This window comes from Convolutriloba macropyga, chromosome 11, assembly GCF_964194025.1.
Source record: "Convolutriloba macropyga chromosome 11, txConMacr16.3, whole genome shotgun sequence".
Classification (NCBI taxonomy): domain Eukaryota; kingdom Metazoa; phylum Xenacoelomorpha; order Acoela; family Convolutidae; genus Convolutriloba; species Convolutriloba macropyga.
Window position 1 is genome coordinate 42,377,559 of NC_134478.1, and position 22,824 is coordinate 42,400,382.

At 37.0% G+C, this 22,824-nt stretch overlaps 1 protein-coding gene across 1 annotated transcript in view; it reads right to left on the reverse strand.

The window, feature by feature from the left end:
- Positions 1-22,824, reverse strand: part of LOC142349202 (casein kinase I-like) — a 47,507-nt gene that overhangs the window by 14,589 nt on the left and 10,094 nt on the right. Inside the window, exon 2 of the mRNA XM_075400610.1 lies at positions 3,997-4,116. Within this exon, the coding sequence (XP_075256725.1) occupies positions 3,997-4,116 (120 nt within the window). The remainder of the gene's footprint in view (positions 1-3,996; positions 4,117-22,824) is intronic.

A 22,824-nucleotide genomic window follows, 5' to 3' on the forward strand; every position in this document is an offset into this window, starting at 1 on the left:
GGATGCTTTATTTAGAGCCACTTTATTTTGGAAAGACATTGTTTCAATTTTTTTTAGCGTTGATAGTCTTCAATCAGGCTCCTAATTTCTCGTTCCCTTTTACAAAATGTGTCATCAAACAAAAACTATAGCAGTTCTGCATTTTAAAAAATTCTGTGTGGTTGAAAAAAGAGTATTATTCTAAGTTTTGCGGCTTTTTGTGTGACAATGTTTCCCAACTAAAAGCCACCAAAACTACAAAATCTCAAACGTGTTGAAAATAAAATGGGTTGAATCTGTTTTAATTTGTTTTTGAAAACAATCATCTTGTCCTTCCCATTTTACCCCCACGAAATTACAGCCTTTCATTATGGTCTATTTTTAAAATTGGGAGGGCTATAATTTATCTGATTGCTAAAAGTGGATGCTTTATTGAGAGCCCCTATATATTGGGAAGAACTTTTTTCAACATTTTTTTTTGCGTTAAAACACTCGACTTAGGGTCTTACTTTGTCTTTCTCCTTCACAAAATGTGCCACCAAAAAAAAATGTGCCCCCAAAAACAACAAAATGTGCCACCAACCAGTTTTACTTTTTAACAAAAGGTTTTTGCGTGGTTGAGACGCAGTTTTATTTTTAGGATTTGCGGTTTTTAGTGACAATTTTTCCTCACTAGAAGCCACCAAAAATACGAAATCTCAAAGCTTGTTCAAAATAAATTGGGCTTAATCTGTTATAATTTCTGTATGAAAACAATCATTATGTCTTTCCCATTTTCCCTCACGAAATTATAGCCTTTCAGTATGGTCTGTTTTCAGTATTCGTCTGTTAATATTGGGAGGGCTATACTTTTTCTGACTGCTAAAAGTGGATGCTTTATTAAGAGCCCCTTTTTTGGAAAGAACCTCCTTTCGACATTTTTTTGCGTTTTTTGCGAAATTATAGCCTTTGAGTATGGTCTGTTTTCAGTATTGGTCTGTTAATATTGGGAGGGCTATACTTTATCTGACCGTTAAAAGTGGATGCTTTATTGAGAGCCCCATTATTTTGGAAAGAACTTCTTTTCAACATTTTTTTGGTTGGAACACTCGAATTATGGTCTTACTTTGTCGTTCTCCTTTACAAAATGTGCCACCCAAAAAACTTATAGCACTTTTAGCTTTTAACTAAAGATATTTGTATGGTTGAGACACAGTTTTATTTTTAGGATTTGCGGCTTCAAAAATATGCGGCTTGTAAGATTTGCGGCTTTTGGTGGTAAAATTTCCCCATGGAATACCAACAAAATTACAAAATCTCAATGCTTGATCAAGACAAAGTGGAATGAATTAGCTCAAAATTTTTTGAAAAGCTTTTTCTGTTCTTCCAATTATATCCACACGAAAATGAAGCCTTCCACTATGGCCTGTTTACAAAACTGAGGGAGCTAAATTTCGTCTTACTGCTCAGCGCCAGCGCGGATGCTTTTTTTAGGGCCACTATATTTTGGAAAAACATTGTTTCAATTTTTTTAGAGTGATAGTCTTCAATCAGGCCCCTAATTTTTCGTTCCCTTTTACAAAATGTGTCATCAAACAAAAATTATAGCGGTTCTGCATTTAAAAAAAATCTGTGGTTGAAAAAGAGTATTATTTTTGTAAGATATGCGGCTTTTAGTGGCAATGTTTCCTCACTAGAAGCCACCAAAAATACGAAATCTCAAAGCTTGTTCAAAAAAAATTGGGCTTAATCTGTTATAATTTCTGTAAAAAAAACAATAATTATATCTTTCCCATTTTTCCCTCACGAAATTATAGCCTTTCAGTGTGGTCTGTTTTCAGTATTGGTCTGTAAATATTGGGAGGGCTATACTTTATCTGACTGCTAAAAGTGGAAGCTTTATTGAGAGCCCCTTTATTTTGGAAAGAACTTCCTTGCAAAATTTTTTGCGTTGAAGTACTCGAATAATGGTCTTACTTTGTCGTTTTCCTTTACAAAATGTGCCATCAAGAAAACTTAAAGCAGTTTTACCTTTTAACTAAAGTTATTTGTGTGGTTGAGACACAGTTTTATTTTTAGGATTTGCGGCTTGAAAAAAATGCGGCTTATAAGATTTGCGGCTTTTGGTGCTAAAATTTCCCCAGGGAATACCAGCAAAACTACAAAATCTCAATGCTTGATCAAGACAAAGTGGAATGAATTTGCTCAAAATTTTTCAAAAAGCTTTTTCTGTTCTTCCAATTATAGCCACACAAAAATGAAGCCTTCCACTATGGTCTGTTTACAAAATTGGGAGGGCTAAGTTTCATCTGACTGCTCAGCGCCAGCGCGGATGCTTTATTTAGAGCAACTATGTTTTGCAAAGACATTGTTGCAACGTCTTTAGCGTTGATACACTCCGATCAGGCTCCGATCAGGCTTAATTTCTTGTTCCCCTTTACAAAATGTGTCATCAAACAAAAATTATAGCAGTTCTGCATTTAAAAAAAATTCTGTGTGGTTGAGAAAGAGTATTATTTTTGTAAGATTTGCGGCTTTTAGTGGCAATGTTTCCTCACTAAAAGCCACCAAAAATACAAAGTCTCAAAGTTTGTTGAAATAAATGGGCTGAATCTGTTCTAATTTTTGTTTAAAAAGAATCATCCTATCATTCCCGTTTTTCCCTCACCAAATTATTGCCTTTCAGTTTGGCATGTTTCTAATATTGGGAGGGCTATACTTTATCTGACTGCTAAACGTGGATACTTTATTGAGAGCCACTATATATTGGAAAGAAATTTTTTTTTCAACATTTTTTTGCGTTGACACACTCAAATCGGGGTCTTACTTTGTCGTTCTGCTTTGCAAAATATGTCACCAAAGACAATTTAAGCAGATCTACCTTTTAACAAATGATAGATGTTTGGTTGAGAAGCAGTTTTGTTCTTAGGATTTGCGGCTTTAAAAATTTGCGGTGTGCAAGATTTGCGTCTTTTAGTGGTAAAATTTCCCCACTAATTACCACCAAAATTACAAAATCTCATTGCTTGTTCAAAACAAATTGAACTGAAATTGCTCTAATTTGTTTTTTTTTTAAAAAACAATGTTTTGTGGTTCCCATTTTAGCTTCACGAAAATGTAGCCTTCCAGTGTGGTATGTTTACAATGTTGGTACGGCTGTACTTTGTCTGACTGCTATACGCAGAGACTTTTTGAGAAGCACTAATTTTTAGAAAGACATTGTTACAGCAGTTTTTTTTTAGCGTTGACACACTCGAATCAGTTTATATTTTCGGTCCCCTTGACAAATTGTGGATTTTAGTTGCTAAAAACAACCGTCATGTTTTTCCTAATTTATTACCTAAGAAGATCTAGCCTTCCCATTTGATCTGTTCACAATATTGAGAGTGCTACACTTTATCTAATTGCTGAACGCGGAGTCTTTATTGAGAAAAACCAAATTTTAGAAAGACATTGTTTCAACATTTTTTTAGCATAGACACACTCGAATCAGGCTGTTACGTTTACGTTCCCCTTTACAAAATGTGTCATCAAGCAACAATTATAGCAGTTCTGCAATTTCACAAAACATATTCTGTGGTTGAGAAACAGTATTATTTTTTATTCAGGTTATAAACGTAAGAGAATTATGGTCAGTACTAAGTTCAACAATTTTGCGGAATCTGAGGTGCCTGCTTTTATTGAGCTGTTTGTTTGACAACCAAAAGTAACACCGGCTTACAAAACACCCAGGTTCAAACCCACGTCCTGATCCAGCTCTGATAGACCAACTTGGGTCCTGTACAGGGGGAGCAGCAGTTGTGAAGTACGAATCAGGGAAAGAGGTTGACATTAAGTTTACGTTCTGGAAAATCTGATCAGAAGAGCAGAGTATAGTAGAGATAATCAGATAGTATATTGCTGGATCAAAGGTCGGTCTGGTACCCCCTGTGCGCAACCCAGGTCAGTCTGATCAGCGTTGGCTTCAGTCACGTACCTCAGCCAGTGTAGTAACACAGTCAAAGGGCACCATTGAAACGTTGCTATACCAATAAATACCTTCCAAGCTCTCGCCGAGGAGCTGTAGAACCATTGCGTAATAGGCGTCATTCATTTTGTAGAAGCCATACACTCTCGGATAGCCGTCAATGTGTTTCAAGTCAGACAGGAGTGTGTACTCTGATCATGGAACATGTCCATTGGAAAAACTTCTAAGAGTAACTTGGCAAAACCTGTTTTCATCTAAGTTCTTGGTGATAAGATGCAAAATGATGGCGATTGTATTAAAAGCGTCTACCCGTGCCAATTTTGTATTTAAATTCTTCGGGTTTTTCTCATTATAGCCCCCCCCCCCCAGCTTAGTGGTCAGATAACCTATAGCCCCCCCCCCCCCCCAATCATGGTAATTATACCATAATGGGGGGCTATAATTTCATGGGGGGGGGCTATTATGGGAAAGACCCAATTCTTCCACCTTTGGAGCTGGTCTCCGACTTGGTGTCTTAATACATACCCTAGTCGAACTCCGACGCTTATCTTGCAAGATCTTGCAAGATTCTTGCAAATGACGCTTATCTTGCAAGATCTTGCAAGATTCTTGCAAATGACGCTTATCTTGCAAGATGCAAGATCCGGACGCCTATCTTGCAAGAACCTTGCAAGATCTTGCAAGATAGACGTCGAAAAATGTTCAAGAAAAAAGTGAAATTTTAAAGTCCTATTAACTCAATGATTCTTTTCTCTTATGAGTTCAGACGTCAAAGGGAGCTCTCTGTTCAAAACAGAAACTTTCATATCACTTCTGCCTTCAACAAAATATTTGAAACTCTCATTTCAGGAGAAATTGTTCAATGATCGTTTCAATGGTTCATTCTGTTCACAACAAGTGTGAATCACTTGGTAAGCATTAAAAAGGGCCATAAAAAGGCATCCAGAGAGTTCCTGCTTATGATATGTAATGTTATAATCGACTTTTTGTTCTGTAAATGAGACTTTTCTGTGAGTCTATTCACTTTGAATCATTAATAGGTTGCAAAGACACAAAAAACCAAATGCAAGTAACCGATTGAGAGGGAAATAGCAGATAGTCCCCCCAATAGAGTCAATCATACGTTCTGTGTTACGATATTATAACGTTTTTCAATGATTAAACAGGTACCTGGCGAAAAACGTAAATGGTCACTTTTCTCAACCTTCCAATCCCTTGTAAAGTCATTCTATAGCATAACGGCACTCCTACTGAAACTACCACACAGTTTAAGGAAGAAAAACGGGGTCCAAAAACTTTTCGCCTTAAAGTTATTTTTCTCTCGGGCCTAATCGGAAAGTTTCATATCAACTTTACCGTCGATAACGTGTTTGAAATACTCGTTTCGAGAAAAAAAGTTCAATGATCGTTTCAATGGTTCATTCTCTTCACACCAAGTGCGAATCACTTGATAAGCATTAAAAAGGGTCATAAAAAAGCATCCAGAGCGTTCCTGCTTATGATATATAATGTTATAATCGACTTTTTGTTCTGTAAATGAGACTTTTCTGTGAGTCCATTCACTTTGAACATTAATAGGTAGCAAAGACACAAAGAACCAAATGCAAGTTAGCAATTGAGAGGGAAAAAGCAGATAGTCCCCCCAATATAGTCAATCATACGTTCTGTGTTACGATATTATAACGTTTTTCAATGATTAAATAGGTACCTGGCGAAAAACGTAAATGGTCACTTTTCTCAACCTTCCAATCCCTTGTAAAGTCATCCTATAGCATAACGGCACTCCTACTGAAACTACCACACAGTTTAAGGAAGAAAAACGGGGTCCAAAATTTTTTCGCCTTTAAGTCATTTTTCTCTCGGGCCTAATCGGAAAGTTTCATATCAACTTTACCGTCGATAACGTGTTTGAAATACTCGTTTCCAGAAAAAAAAGTTCAATGATCGTTTCAATGGTTCATTCTGTTCACACCAAGCGTGAATCACTTGATAAGCATTAAAAAGGGTCATAAAAAAGCATCCAGAGCGTTCTTGCTTATGATATATAATGTTATAATCGACTTTTTGTTCTGTAAATGAGACTTTTCTTTGAGTCCATTCACTTTGAATCATTAATAGGTTGCAAAGACACAAAAAACCAAATGCAAGTAACCGATTGAGAGGGAAAAAGCAGATAGTCCCCCCAATATAGTCAATCATACGTTCTGTGTTACGATATTATAACGTTTTTCAATGATTAAACAGGTACCTGGCGAAAAACGTAAATGGTCACTTTTCTCAACCTTCCAATCCCTTGTAAAGTCATCCTATAGCATAACGGCACTCCTACTAAAACTACCACACAGATTAAGGAAGAAAAACGGGGTCCAAAAACTTTTCGCCTTAAAGTTATTTTTCTCTCGGGCCTAATCGGAAAGTTTCATATCAACTTTACCGTCGATAAAGTATTTGAGAGACTCGTTTCCACAGAAATAGTTCAATGATCGTTGCAATGGTTCATTCTGTTTACAACAAGTGTGAATAACTTGGTAAGCACTAAAAAGGGCCATAAAAAGGCATCCAGAGAGTTCCTGCTTATGATATATAATGTTATAATCGACTTTTTGTTCTGTAAATGAGACTTTTCTGTGAGTCCACTCACTTTGAATCATTAATAGGTAGCAAAGACACGAAGAACCAAATGCAAGTAACCAATTGAGAGGGAAAAAGCAGATAGTCACCCCAATATAGTCAATCATACGTTCTGTGTTACGATATTATAACGTTTTTCAATGATTAAACAGGTACCTGGCGAAAAACGTAAATGGTCACTTTTCTCAACCTTCCAATCCCTTGTAAAGTCATCCTATAACATAACGGCACTCCTACTGAAATTACCACACAGTTTAAGGAAGAAAAACGGGGTCCAATATTTTTAAGCCTTTAAGTTATTTTTCTCTCGGGCCTAATCGGAAAGTTTCATATCAACTTTACCGTCGATAACGTGTTTGAAATACTCGTTTCCAGAAAAAAAGTTCAATGATCGTTTCAATGGTTCATTCTGTTCACACTAGGTGTGAATCACTTGGTAAGCATTAAAAAGGGTTATAAAAAAGCATCCAGAGCGTACCTGCTTATGATATATAATGTTATAATCGACTTTTTGTTCTGTAAATGAGACTTTTCTGTGAGTGCATTCACTTTGAATCATTAATAGGTAGCAAGGACACAAAAAACCAAATGCAAGTAACCGATTGAGAGGGAAAAAGCAGATAGTCCCCCCAATATAGTCAATCATACGTTCTGTGTTACGATATTATAACGTTTTTCAATGATTAAACAGGTACCTGGCGAAAAACGTAAATGGTCACTTTTCTCAACCTTCCAATCCCTTGTAAAGTCATCCTATAGCATAACGGCACTCCTACTGAAATTACCACACAGTTTAAGGAAGAAAAACGGGGTCCAAAAACTTTTCGCCTTAAAGTTATTTTTCTCTCGGGCCTAATCGGAAAGTTTCATATCAACTTTACCGTCGATAAAGTATTTGAGAGACTCGTTTCCACAAAAATAGTTCAATGATCGTTGCAATGGTTCATTCTGTTTACAACAAGTGTGAATAACTTGGTAAGCACTAAAAAGGGCCATAAAAAGGCATCCAGAGAGTTCCTGCTTATGATATATAATGTTATAATCGACTTTTTGTTCTGTAAATGAGACTTTTCTGTGAGTGCATTCACTTTGAATCATTAATAGGTAGCAAGGACACAAAAAACCAAATGCAAGTAACCGATTGAGAGGGAAAAAGCAGATAGTCCCCCCAATATAGTCAATCATACGTTCTGTGTTACGATATTATAACGTTTTTCAATGATTAAACAGGTACCTGGCGAAAAACGTAAAGGGTCACTTTTCTCAACCTTCCAATCCCTTGTAAAGTCATCCTATAGCATAACGGCACTCCTACTGAAACTACCACACAGTTTAAGGAAGAAAAACGGGGTCCAAAATTTTTTGCCTTAAAGTTATTTTTCTCTCGGGCCTAATCGGAAAGTTTCATATCAACTTTACCGTCGATAACGTGTTTGAAATACTCGTTTCCACAAAAAAAGTTCAATGATCGTTTCAATGGTTCATTCTGTTCACACCAAGTGTGAATCACTTGGTAAGCATTAAAAAGGGTCATAAAAAAGCATCCAGAGCGTTCCTGCTTATGATATATAATGTTATAATCGACTTTTTGTTCTGTAAATGAGACTTTTCTGTGAGTGCATTCACTTTGAATCATTAACAGGTAGCAAGGACACAAAAAACCAAATGCAAGTAACCAGTTGAGAGGGAAAAGGCAGATAGTCCCCCCAATATAGTCAATCATACGTTCTGTGTTACGATATTATAACGTTTTTCAATGATTAAACAGGTACCTGGCGAAAAACGTAAATGGTCACTTTTCTCAACCTTCCAATCCCTTGTAAAGTCATCCTATAGCATAACGGCACTCCTACTGAAACTACCACACAGTTTAAGGAAGAAAAACGGGGTCCGAAATTTTTTCGCCCTAAAGTTATTTTTCTCTCGGGCCTAATCGGAAAGTTTCATATCAACTTTACCATCGATAACGTGTTTGAAGTACTCGTTTCCAGAAAAAAAGTTCAATGATCGTTTCGATGGTTCATTCTGTTCACACAAAGTGTGAATCACTTGGTAAGCATTAAAAAGGGTCATAAAAAAGCATCCAGAGCGTTCCTGCTTATGATATATAATGTTATAATCGACTTTTTGTTCTGTAAATGAGACTTTTCTGTGAGTGCATTCAGTTTGAATCATTAATAGGTAGCAAGGACACAAAAAACCAAATGCAAGTAACCAGTTGAGAGGGAAAAGGCAGATAGTCCCCCCAATATAGTCAATCATACGTTCTGTGTTACGATATTATAACGTTTTTCAATGATTAAACAGGTACCTGGCGAAAAACGTAAATGGTCACTTTTCTCAACCTTCCAATCCCTTGTAAAGTCATCCTATAGCATAACGGCACTCCTACTGAAACTACCACACAGTTTAAGGAAGAAAAACGGGGTCCGAAATTTTTTCGCCCTAAAGTTATTTTTCTCTCGGGCCTAATCGGAAAGTTTCATATCAACTTTACCATCGATAACGTGTTTGAAGTACTCGTTTCCAGAAAAAAGTTCAATGATCGTTTCGATGGTTCATTCTGTTCACACCAAGTGTGAATCACTTGGTAAGCATTAAAAAAGGTCATAAAAAAGCATCCAGAGCGTTCCTGCTCATGATATATAATGTTATAATCGACTTTTTGTTCTGTAAATGAGACTTTTCTCTGCGTGCATTCAGTTTGAATCATTAATAGGTAGCGAGGACACCAAAAAACAAATTCAAGTAGCCAATTGAGAGGGAAAAAGCAGATAGTCCCACCAATATAGTCAAACATACGTTCTGTGTTACGATATTATAACGTTTTTCAATGATTAAACAGGTACCTGGCGAAAAACGTAAATGGTCACTTTTCTCAACCTTCCAATCCCTTGTAAAGTCATCCTATAGCATAACGGCGCTCCTACTGAAACTACTACACAGTTTAAGGAAGAAAAACGGGGTCCGAAATTTTTTCGCCCTAAAGTTATTTTTCTCTCGGGCCTAATCGGAAAGTTTCATATCAACTTTACCATCGATAACGTGTTTGAAGTACTCGTTTCCAGAAAAAAAGTTCAATGATCGTTTCGATGGTTCATTCTGTTCACACCAAGTGTGAATCACTTAGTAAGCATTAAAAAAGGTCATAAAAAAGCATCCAGAGCGTTCCTGCTCATGATATATAATGTTATAATCGACTTTTTGTTCTGTAAATGAGACTTTTCTGTGAGTGCATTCAGTTTGAATCATTAATAGGTAGCGAGGACACAAAAAACCAAATGCAAGTAGCCAATTGAGAAGGAAAATGCAGATAGTCCCACCAATATAGTCAAACATACGTTCTGTGTTACGATATTATAACGTTTTTCAATGATTAAACAGGTACCTGGCGAAAAACGTAAATGGTCACTTTTCTCAACCTTCCAATCCCTTGTAAAGTCGTCCTATAGCATAACGGCACTCCTACTGAAGCTACCACACAGTTTAAGGAAGAAAAACGGGGTCCAAAATTTTTTCGCCTTAAAGTTATTTTTCTCTCGGGCCTAATCGGAAAGTTTCATATCAACTTTACCGTCGATAACGTGTTTGAAATACTCGTTTCCAGAAAAAACTTCAATGATCGTTTCAATGGTTCATTCTGTTCATACCAAATGTGAATCACTTGGTAAGCATTAAAAAGGGTCATAAAAAAGCATCCAGAGCGTTCCTGCTAATGATATATAATGTTATAATCGACTTTTTGTTCTGTAAATGAGACTTTTCTCTTTGTGCATTCAGTTTGAATCATTAATAGGTAGCAAAAACACAAGGAACCAAATGCAAGTAACCAATTGAGAGGGAAAAAGCAGATAGTCCCCCCAATATAGTCAATCATACGTTCTGTGTTACGATATTATAACGTTTTTCAATGATTAAACAGGTACCTGGCGAAAAACGTAAATGGTCACTTTTCTCAACCTTCCAATCCCTTGTAAAGTCATCCTATAGCATAACGGCACTCCTACTGAAACTACCACACAGTTTAAGGAAGAAAAACGGGGTCCAAAATTTTTTCGCCTTAAAGTTATTTTTCTCTCGGGCCTAATCGGAAAGTTTCATATCAACTTTACCGTCGATAACGTGTTTGAAATACTCGTTTCCAGAAAAAAAGTTCAATGATCGTTTCAATGGTTCATTCTGTTCACACCAAATGTGAATCACTTGGTAAGCATTAAAAAGGGTCATAAAAAAGCATCCAGAGCGTTCCTGCTAATGATATATAATGTTATAATCGACTTTTTGTTCTGTAAATGAGACTTTTCTCTGAGTGCATTCAGTTTGAATCATTAATAGGTAGCGAGGACACCAAAAACCAAATGCAAGTAGCCAATTGAGAGGGAAAAAGCAGATAGTCCCACCAATATAGTCAAACATACGTTCTGTGTTACGATATTATAACGTTTTTCAATGATTAAACTGGTACCTGGCGAAAAACGTAAATGGTCACTTTTCTCAACCTTCCAATCCCTTGTAAAGTCATCCTATAGCATAACGGCGCTCCTACTGAAACTACCACACAGTTTAAGGAAGAAAAACGGGGTCCGAAATTTTTTCGCCCTAAAGTTATTTTTCTCTCGGGCCTAATCGGAAAGTTTCATATCAACTTTACCGTCGATAACGTGTTTGAAGTACTCGTTTCCAGAAAAAAAGTTCAATGATCGTTTCGATGGTTCATTCTGTTCACACTAAGTGTGAATCACTTGGTAAGCATTAAAAAAGGTCATAAAAAAGCATCCAGAGCGTTCCTGCTCATGATATATAATGTTATAATCGACTTTTTGTTCTGTAAATGAGACTTTTCTCTGAGTGCATTCAGTTTGAATCATTAATAGGTAGCGAGGACACCAAAAACCAAATGCAAGTAGCCAATTGAGAGGGAAAAAGCAGATAGTCCCACCAATATAGTCAAACATACGTTCTGTGTTACGATATTATAACGTTTTTCAATGATTAAACTGGTACCTGGCGAAAAACGTAAATGGTCACTTTTCTCAACCTTCCAATCCCTTGTAAAGTCATCCTATAGCATAACGGCGCTCCTACTGAAACTACCACACAGTTTAAGGAAGAAAAACGGGGTCCGAAATTTTTTCGCCCTAAAGTTATTTTTCTCTCGGGCCTAATCGGAAAGTTTCATATCAACTTTACCGTCGATAACGTGTTTGAAATACTCGTTTCCAGAAAAAAAGTTCAATGATCGTTTCAATGGTTCATTCTGTTCACATCAAATGTGAAGCACTTGGTAAGCATTAAAAAGGGTCATAAAAAAGCATCCAGAGCGTTCCTGCTAATGATATATAATGTTATAATCGACTTTTTGTTCTGTAAATGAGACTTTTCTCTGCGTGCATTCAGTTTCAATCATTAATAGGTAGCGAGGACACCAAAAACCAAATGCAAGTAGCCAATTGAGAGGGAAAAAGCAGATAGTCCCACCAATATAGTCAAACATACGTTCTGTGTTACGATATTATAACGTTTTTCAATGATTAAACAGGTACCTGGCGAAAAACGTAAATGGTCACTTTTCTCAACCTTCCAATCCCTTGTAAAGTCATCCTATAGCATAACGGCGCTCCTACTGAAACTACCACACAGTTTAAGGAAGAAAAACGGGTCCGAAATTTTTTCGCCCTAAAGTTATTTTTCTCTCGGGCCTAATCGGAAAGTTTCATATCAACTTTACCGTCGATAACGTGTTTGAAGTACTCGTTTCCAGAAAAAAAGTTCAATGATCGTTTCGATGGTTCATTCTGTTCACACTAAGTGTGAATCACTTGGTAAGCATTAAAAAAGGTCATAAAAAAGCATCCAGAGCGTTCCTGCTCATGATATATAATGTTATAATCGACTTTTTGTTCTGTAAATGAGACTTTTCTCTGAGTGCATTCAGTTTGAATCATTAATAGGTAGCGAGGACACCAAAAACCAAATGCAAGTAGCCAATTGAGAGGGAAAAAGCAGATAGTCCCACCAATATAGTCAAACATACGTTCTGTGTTACGATATTATAACGTTTTTCAATGATTAAACTGGTACCTGGCGAAAAACGTAAATGGTCACTTTTCTCAACCTTCCAATCCCTTGTAAAGTCATCCTATAGCATAACGGCGCTCCTACTGAAACTACCACACAGTTTAAGGAAGAAAAACGGGGTCCGAAATTTTTTCGCCCTAAAGTTATTTTTCTCTCGGGCCTAATCGGAAAGTTTCATATCAACTTTACCGTCGATAACGTGTTTGAAATACTCGTTTCCAGAAAAAAAGTTCAATGATCGTTTCAATGGTTCATTCTGTTCACATCAAATGTGAAGCACTTGGTAAGCATTAAAAAGGGTCATAAAAAAGCATCCAGAGCGTTCCTGCTAATGATATATAATGTTATAATCGACTTTTTGTTCTGTAAATGAGACTTTTCTCTGCGTGCATTCAGTTTCAATCATTAATAGGTAGCGAGGACACCAAAAACCAAATGCAAGTAGCCAATTGAGAGGGAAAAAGCAGATAGTCCCACCAATATAGTCAAACATACGTTCTGTGTTACGATATTATAACGTTTTTCAATGATTAAACAGGTACCTGGCGAAAAACGTAAATGGTCACTTTTCTCAACCTTCCAATCCCTTGTAAAGTCATCCTATAGCATAACGGCGCTCCTACTGAAACTACCACACAGTTTAAGGAAGAAAAACGGGTCCGAAATTTTTTCGCCCTAAAGTTATTTTTCTCTCGGGCCTAATCGGAAAGTTTCATATCAACTTTACCATCGATAACGTGTTTGAAGTACTCGTTTCCAGAAAAAAAGTTCAATGATCGTTTCGATGGTTCATTCTGTTCACACCAAGTGTGAATCACTTGGTAAGCATTAAAAAGGTCATAAAAAAGCATCCAGAGCGTTCCTGCTCATGATATATAATGTTATAATCGACTTTTTGTTCTGTAAATGAGACTTTTCTGTGAGTGCATTCAGTTTGAATCATTAATAGGTAGCGAGGACACAAAAAACCAAATGCAAGTAGCCAATTGAGAAGGAAAATGCAGATAGTCCCACCAATATAGTCAAACATACGTTCTGTGTTACGATATTATAACGTTTTTCAATGATTAAACAGGTACCTGGCGAAAAACGAAAATGGTCACTTTTCTCAACCTTCCAATCCCTTGTAAAGTCATCCTATAGCATAACGGCACTCCTACTGAAACTACCACACAGTTTAAGGAAGAAAAACGGGGTCCAAAATTTTTTCGCCTTAAAGTTATTTTTCTCTGGGGCCTAATCGGAAAGTTTCATATCAACTTTACCGTCGATAACGTGTTTGAAATACTCGTTTCCAGAAAAAAAGTTCAATGATCGTTTCAATGGTTCATTCTGTTCATACCAAATGTGAATCACTTGGTAAGCATTAAAAAGGGTCATAAAAAAGCATCCAGAGCGTTCCTGCTAATGATGTATAATGTTATAATCGACTTTTTGTTCTGTAAATGAGACTTTTCTCTTTGTGCATTCAGTTTGAATCATTAATAGGTAGCGAGGACACCAAAAACCAAATGCAAGTAGCCAATTGAGAGGGAAAAAGCAGATAGTCCCACCAATATAGTCAAACATACGTTCTGTGTTACGATATTATAACGTTTTTCAATGATTAAACAGGTACCTGGCGAAAAACGTAAATGGTCACTTTTCTCAACCTTCCAATCCCTTGTAAAGTCATCCTATAGCATAACGGCACTCCTACTGAAACTACCACACAGTTTAAGGAAGAAAAACGGGGTCCAAAATTTTTTCGCCTTAAAGTTATTTTTCTCTCCGGCCTAATCGGAAAGTTTCATATCAACTTTACCGTCGATAACGTATTTGAAATACTCGTTTCCACAAAAAAAGTTCAATGATCGTTTCAATGTTTCATTCTGTTCACACCAAGTGTGAATCACTTGGTAAGCATTAAAAAAGGTCATAAAAAAGCATCCAGAGCGTTCCTGCTTATGATATATAATGTTATAATCGACTTTTTGTTCTGTAAATGAGACTTTTCTGTGAGTGCATTCAGTTTGAATCATTAATAGGTAGCGAGGACACAAAAAACCAAATGCAAGTAGCCAATTGAGAAGGAAAATGCAGATAGTCCCACCAATATAGTCAAACATACGTTCTGTGTTACGATATTATAACGGTTTTCAATGATTAAACAGGTACCTGGCGAAAAACGTAAATGGTCACTTTTCTCAACCTTCCAAACCTTTGTAAAGTCATCCTATAGCATAACGGCACTCCTACTGAAACTACCACACAGTTTAAGGAAGAAAAACGGGGTCCAAAATTTTTTCGCCTTAAAGTTATTTTTCTCTCGGGCCTAATCGGAAAGTTTCATATCAACTTTACCGTCGACAACGTGTTTGAAATACTCGTTTCCAAAAAAAAGTTCAATGATCGTTTCAATGGTTCATTCTGTTCACACCAAGTGTGAATCACTCGGTAAGCATTAAAAACGGGTCATAAAAAAGCATCCAGAGCGTTCCTGCTTATGATATATAATGTTATAATCGACTTTTTGTTTTGTAAATGAGACTTTTCTGTGAGTCCATTCACTTTGAATCATTAAAAGGTAGCAAGGACACAAAAAACCAAATGCAAGTAACCAATTGACAGGGAAAAAGTAGATAGTCCCCCCAATATAGTCAATTATACGTTTTGTGTTACGATAATATAACGTTTTTCAATGATTAAACAGGTACCTGGCGAAAAACGTAAATGGTCACTTTTCTCAACCTTCCAATCCCTTGTAAAGTCATCCTATAGCATAACGGCACTCCTACTGAAACTACCATACAGTTTAAGGAAGAAAAACGGGGTCCAAAATTTTTTCGCCCTAAAGTTATTTTTCTCTCGGGCCTAATCGGAAAGTTTCATATCAACTTTACCGTCGATAACGTGTTTGAAATACTCGTTTCCAGAAAAAAAGTTCAATGATCGTTTCAATGCTTCATTCTGTTCACACCAAGTCTGAATAACTTGGTAAGCACTAAAAAGGGCCATAAAAAAGCATCCAGAGCGTTCTTGCTTATGATATATAATGTTATAATCGACTTTTTGTTCTGTAAATGAGACTTTTCTGTGAGTGCATTCACTTTGAATCATTAATAGGTAGCGAGGACACAAAAAACCAAATGCAAGTAACCAGTTGAGAGGGAAAAGGCAGATAGTCCCCCCAATAAAGTCAATCATACGTTTTGTGTTACGATATTATAACGTTTTTCAACGATTTAACAGGAACCTGGCGAAAAACGTAAATGATCACTTTTCTCAACCTTCCAACCCCTTGTAAAGTCATCCTATAGCATAACGGCACTCCTACTGAAGTTACCACACAGTTTAAGGAAGAAAAACGGGGTCCAAAATTTTTTCGCCTTAAAGTTATTTTTCTCTCGGGCCTAATCGGAAAGTTTCATATCAACTTTACCGTCGATAACGTGTTTGAAATACTCGTTTCCAGAAAAAAAGTTGAATGATCGTTTCAATGGTTCATTCTGTTCACACCAAGTGTGAATAACTTGGCAAGCACTAAAAAGGGCCATAAAAAAGCATCCAGAGCGTTCTTGCTTATGATATATAATGTTATAATCGATTTTTTTTTCTGTGAATGAGACTTTTCTGTGAGTGCATTCACTTTGAATCATTAATAGGTAGCAAGGACACAAAAAACCAAATGCAAGTAACCAGTTGAGAGGGAAAAGGCAGATAGTCCCCCCAATAAAGTCAATCATACGTTTTGTGTTACGATATTATAACGTTTTTCAACGATTAAACAGGTACCTGGCGAAAAACGTAAATGGTCAATTTTCTCAACCTTCCAACCCCTTGTAAAGTCATTCTATAGCATAACGGCACTCCCACTGAAACTACCACACAATTTAAGGAAGAAAACGGGGTCCAAAACTTTTTCGCCTTAAAATTATTTTTCTCTCGGACCTAATCGGAAAGTTTTATATCAACTTTACCGTCGATAACGTGTTTGAAATACTCGTTTCCAGAAAAAAAAGTTCAATGATCGTTTCAATGGTTCATTCTGTTCACACCAAGTGTGAATCACTTGGTAAGCATTAAAAAGGGTCATAAAAAAGCATCCAGAGGGTTCCTGCTTATGATATATAATGCTATAATCGACTTTTTGTTCTGTAATTGAGACTTTCGTTGTAATTTTTGTAAGGCTATATTACTGTCTTTACCAAAATAGATAGTAAATTGAGTTGTCAAAAAATCTTTTGGGACACAAAACTGCGGTTCAGGGTTTTGCATGAGTTATGAAATACCTTTTTTTAAATTTTTCTGCTTTTGGTTTATTTTCTGCCACAACAAATGGGATAAGCTTTCTTAACGTTTACTACACTCTTTTGATCCTTCTTCATGGCAAACAACCTAATTAGGTCAATTGGATACTGGTTTCAAAATAATCAAAAAAAGTTGTGTCTATGAGCAACAAATGAAGTGGATAATTGCTCACTGACATGAAATCAGCTTCCTTTAAATTTTAGAAGGAGCTGCTATCTTTTGAATTTTTTGACAGTTTAAAGGCCGTAAAACGCCACTATTAGATCACTAACAAACAATTGCGGTGTTCGTTAGAAAACAGGCTGTTCAATTATCTTTCAAGTATAAAAATTGGACAGCAATTTCTTGAAAGCTAACACGAAACCAAAAATTAAGTGTCGCTGATTTTTTGTCTTTTTACAATAGTTCTTTAAGCATTATAGACAGGAACCGTAGGAAGTGTGTCAAGTTGGCGTGTTGTCCTCCTCTGTGTTTGCAGGTCACTAGTTTTAAAAAAACTTTGCTATGGTGTTGCTTTTTTGAGTGCAAAGGAAATGTAAAAAATGTGTTTGTACAAAACTATGCTGCATCTACGTCGTGCAATTGTTTTTGTTGCCGGTAGTCTATTTCAGGCACCCGTCTGCGATTATCCTTCAGTTTTTAGGAATTCAAGTGACTGCTGTTTTGAAATTTTGGCAATTCTTTCACTGTTTAGGTATTTCGTAAAACTAGCAGTACTCGGTTGTGCTATTTTTCAAAAAACGTATTTACAAAGATTCTACATGAAACATGCGTTTAAAGATGATGCGAAAACCATGTTAGCAAAGCATACCCAGCAAGAACATCAAGGAGAGCCTACACTGCGACCCGATTTGTGTTGCGTTAGCGTTTCTTCTTCGTAGAGCGTTTTTTCACGCAGGAACAGGCCTTATTGTGTCATGAAAAAATGGTGTACGTCTCAGTAATATTGAAATATCTCCGTGAATACTGAACGGATTTAAGCGAACGTAGGCTTGTTTTGTCGTGCATGGAACCGTCTCGCCGATTGATAGTGGTTGCGGCTGTAGCTCGGCGAGGTCGATCAGAATTTTTAGCGGTAAAACGGAAATTACCCTATTTTGGGTACTTTTCGGAGCGGCCGATTTTCGAAACTTCAAAATGAGTGATTTAAGCTACAGATAATGGTTCTGGAGCTTCGTCCTTATGCCTGGAGTCCGTTGCGTATGTTTTTCTATGTACTTTTCCGGAGTTTAGGGGTTCAATTTTCACTCTGCACGTGCCGTACCCCCATTTTTCACAAAAACGTGCCCTTAATGCAGAGGTTGATAAAATGTTGAAAAATTGGTGTTTTGGTGTCAAATAATGGCCTATGACACCCAGTATTATGTACTGATGGAATTGTAGTGTAGTGTGTACAAGTATTTCAATGTTGACATTGAAAATTTTGACGATCCAGGTCACGTACCAGGTGGATTATTTGACCTGGTACGAAACGTTAATTTTGCAATATCTCCACGAAAACTTAACCGATTTTAGTTTGTGATGGCTCGTTGAACTTGTCTTGAGCTCTAGTTTGATTTGCTATACGGTTTGTGATAATTCGCCCAGCCGTTACGAAAAGATAGTCCATGACAGGTCAAGCCTGATTTGACCTGAAATTCGACCTATTTTACCTGTTTCTGCTTATAAAACAACGTTCCCGAGTTCTGTTTGTGATATTTATAGTCCCCATAGTATTGTGATGACATGGGTAAAGTTTCCACAAAGTGTCATTTTCATAACCCAGTTATAAGTTATAATTTGGGTCAAATTATGGGTCAAATCCCATATATATGTAGGTTTTGGTACTGTACCTTAAAACTCCAATATCTCTCCGTATAGTTATTCAATTTTAATTCTGTTTGGTGATCTGAATAGGCCCTGAACCGAGGTTTAATTTGATATAGGTGCCGCTAATTTTGGTGCGTTCAACGTTGAGTTATTCACCTGTGAATACCCGCCCAATTTACCTGTGAAAATGGGCCCTGGTACAGCGCCTTTGATCTTTAATAACTCGTGCCCGAATGGTCCGATTTTAAATTTGGTTAGTGCGTTTAACAGGTCTTGAACTGAGGTTTATTTTGATATAAGGTTCATTCATTTTGGTCCAGGCATCTTGGAGTTATTGGCCTGGACATGACCCCTCCGGTGTACCCATGAAATGGGCCCTAGTACGGTACATTTGATCTTTAATAACTCGTGAATGAATGGTTCGATTTCAATTGTGTTTGGTGCATTTAAGAGGGCTTCAACTGAGGTTTATTTTGATATAAGGGTCGTTTATTTTGGTCCAGGCATCTTGGAGTTATTGGCCTAGACATACCCGTCATTTAGCCCATCAAATATGGGCTTTGGTACAGTACCTATAACCCTTAATAACTCCTAGTGTAGTTGTTCAATTTTATTTTTATTTGGTGCGTTCAACAGATAATAAATTGACGTTTCTGTTGGTATAAGGCTCGTGTAATTTGATTCAGCCGTCTTTGAGAAATTGGTACCGAAACACCCTCCCATTTTGCCCATTTTGACCCATTTTTTGACCCGAAAATTGATAGTTATTCATTGAATTTTCATCGAAATGGTATCTAATGGCCACCGTTAGGTTGATATTAGTGAACTATGACTGATACAGGTCTGTCAATGTCGTTGCTGGGGTCAGCGTAACTTTATAACAGTGATTTTGTTAAAGAAATGCCCTATTTCAGATTTTGAATCTTGAAATTCTTGATTTTTGACATTTGCATTTTGCATTATCGACTACACAGACCAACATCATCTTCAAAACCAATACAGTAAGTTGCAGTACTGTCATTTTCATGCTAGCCGTGTCGTAGATGTCTCAAAAAATGTGTTAGTGGTTCAGTTGTAGAATTGAGACCACAGTTGTGTAGCCGTAATTTTGCTTGGTGTAGCAATCTTAGTAACAAATTGCAATCTGTGTGTTATCTGAAAATTAAATAGAAATACCAGACATTATTGTATAATAGTCTATTCGAAAGGAATCAACCGGGGGTAGCCTCGGTATTGTTGTAGAAAAGTTTGTTTGGGTTTGTATGTGCTTGGAGTGGTTGCCTCCATATGGGTTTAATGCTGACATTTGTAATCTAAGTTGTTTTTTGTTTTTAGCCCGACCACCATGAGGTAAATTTCTCCGCTTTATTTTGTTCAAAATGACTGCTTAGGGTAGCTTAGACAGTCACTGCCACTATAACAGCGCAAAAAAGAAAAATTTTGTCAGAATCCTCTAAAATTTTTATCATTTTTTTCAGCTGTTCTTTATCAACGCCAAATTTTGGACTGTGTTTTCAAATGCGGGGCCCTGCCGTTCTGTACGCTTGGGATGTTTCTTGTTGAGTCATTATTGTAAGGCAAAATTACTTTTTGAACTTGCTCTGACATCAGTTCTCAAAATATTTTTGTAGGATAGCTATTACGAATTTTTTTTTTGCAATTGTTTTTTGGCCCAACCTTTTGCGTGACTGATGTCTTCTATACTGATCTCCCTAACAGCTAACAGGAACGAGCTCTTTCTCCTAATTTCCAAACAAAATAGGATAAGAATGCATGCGTGAAAGCATACAGTTTCTACAAGTCAGTTAAATTCTCCGAAAGTTTTTTTTTAATTCTGCTGCTAATCCAAATCATTGTAGTTAATCTTTCTCATCGTTATCCCATATATAAGGGCTGCGCCAGAACTGTATAGGCTCCTATCTGCCAAGTCGATTTTTTCCGGGGCACACCTGTTTTCACTTCCCGAAATATTTACTTTCTAAATACTTTTTTTCTGTTTACTTATTCAGGTATTGCTCTAGGCGTTTTTGTTTAGTAAAAAAATGAGCCTCTAGCGGTCAAACAAACCCAGTACCTCAAAGGGCAATAGCAACAAGGTCCCCTTGCGTGCAAAGTCTTCGAGAAACAAAGAGAGTGATATTGCTTTTCCACCCGATCACCGCTTTCTTGTCTATTTCGAATGTGATGGAAAGTTCGATATCGTAAAGCCAAATCAAACCAGTTGGCCAAAACATATGAGCAGCTCAGTTAAGTTGTCGATGAGATACGAGGACGTGCCTTTCAAATCGGATAAGAATCCAAAAATTTTTGTGAACGGTCTTGTCGTAACGAATGGTCCCGAAGAGATTCTGACCCGCGTTGGAAACAAAATGAATGTTTTGCTATCGGAAGGTGTAGAACCTAGGGACATGAATGTTACTCAGGTGTTTCAACAGGCATACGATGATATTGAAATTGAAAAGAAGACATCAAGTCAGGTCAGAAATGATGAAGTTATCGAGGAACCATTTGAAAGTTGTGATAGCGATGATTCGACTGATGACGCTGACGAGCCAGACCTGCCTGACCTAGAAGTTCAAAAGGCCAAAAGTGTTAAGAACATTGGCACTGTGCAGAGTGTAACTGCAGAACAAGTGGTAAATATGATAAGATGTTTTGATAGACGAAGGAAAAGTTAAAGCTAGACTTCTAATTCTTTTTTCATTTATTTCATTTTTTTTTAAAATTTTGGGCTGCTAACCTTAATAATCAATTCTGCTAGGAGTTTATTCTCAAAATTGGAACTTGATGCCTTTAATTAGATCCAACAGCAAAAAGTAGGCAAAAGCTTGATTATAACTCAGAACAAAAGTTAGGGTAAGAGTAAAGGGCGCAAAAATGGTTGGTAGCAACCAGATTGAATAATTGTTTTTAGGGCGATTTAGTGAAACGATTCGATCGAGTTATTAGCAGACTAGAGTCCCGAATGGACAGAAGTGACCGTCTCTTAGATGATCTGACAAAATTTTCGAGGCGAGCTTTGGACGAGATATATCGGATCTCCGAAACTCCCGTTGCGCTTTCACGGAACATGGTTGAGAAAGATAATGGAACGGAAGAGGAGCCCAACCAGCCAGAATTGGTGTTCAACGGTCTGAATCTTTACAATCAAGGTGGCGTTTCTTTCGTCGAAAAGGCTTTCAACATTGTTAAGGTTTTGTGGAATGACGATGAGCGACTAACACTCTGTATTGACCCCAAAAAGGTTTTAGATCCCAAGAACGGTCGTGTTGCTTCTGACCAGGAGAGGACTGAGCTCTACCAAAGAGCCATCCAGTTTGTTTTCGGAGACCAGTATACTAATAAACTATATCGCGATACACTAAAATTGGTTAATCAGCGACTACGTGAAAAAAGAGCGTCAGGTGCTCTCGGTTCTGATAGCCAGAAGTAGTTCTGGTTGGAGGGAACTATTCTTTGATGTGGAAAATTTTTTCACGCTGCATTACTTTTTGTAATATTCTCGCTCTTTGTGTATATATAGGATGCTTCTGGTTGATGAAAGTGTAAATTTGTTGAAAAATACGAAGTTAGGTTTGATTGACTCCTATGAATATTGCTTTTGATTATGAAATGTTACAAAGTTGTCCTAAAGTTTTGCGGTTGTTGAATTTTTGTTTCCTTTCCAAAGTTAAATTCAGCCTTCCTGATAAGTCCCTCCGAGTCTTTATTGTTCCTATTTGGCTTAAATGACTTAATTTTTATTTGGAAATTTCTTGTTGCTAAGCTAAGCATTTTTTCAGTTAATTGAAATGAGCTACCGCTTTAAAGATTTGAGAAGTGTTCTAAGTGGTATAGAAACTATTGAAGGTTCCTTGCGTCGAAGCAATGCCCTGGAAGTTGAAGCACGTAACCGAATGCTCGAAGTCTGGAAGGGACTGAAAGAATTCGTAAGTATTGCACAAGTTTTGATATACTGGCTTTTCTACAATTTTATTTGGTTGGTAGCAACCAACATTTTTTTAAGTCTTGACTTTTGAATAGAACGATAGAGGTGTGAGAGCTCAGAGGGCTGCAGTTGATCAGAAACTGGTCTATAAAGGAGTCGATTT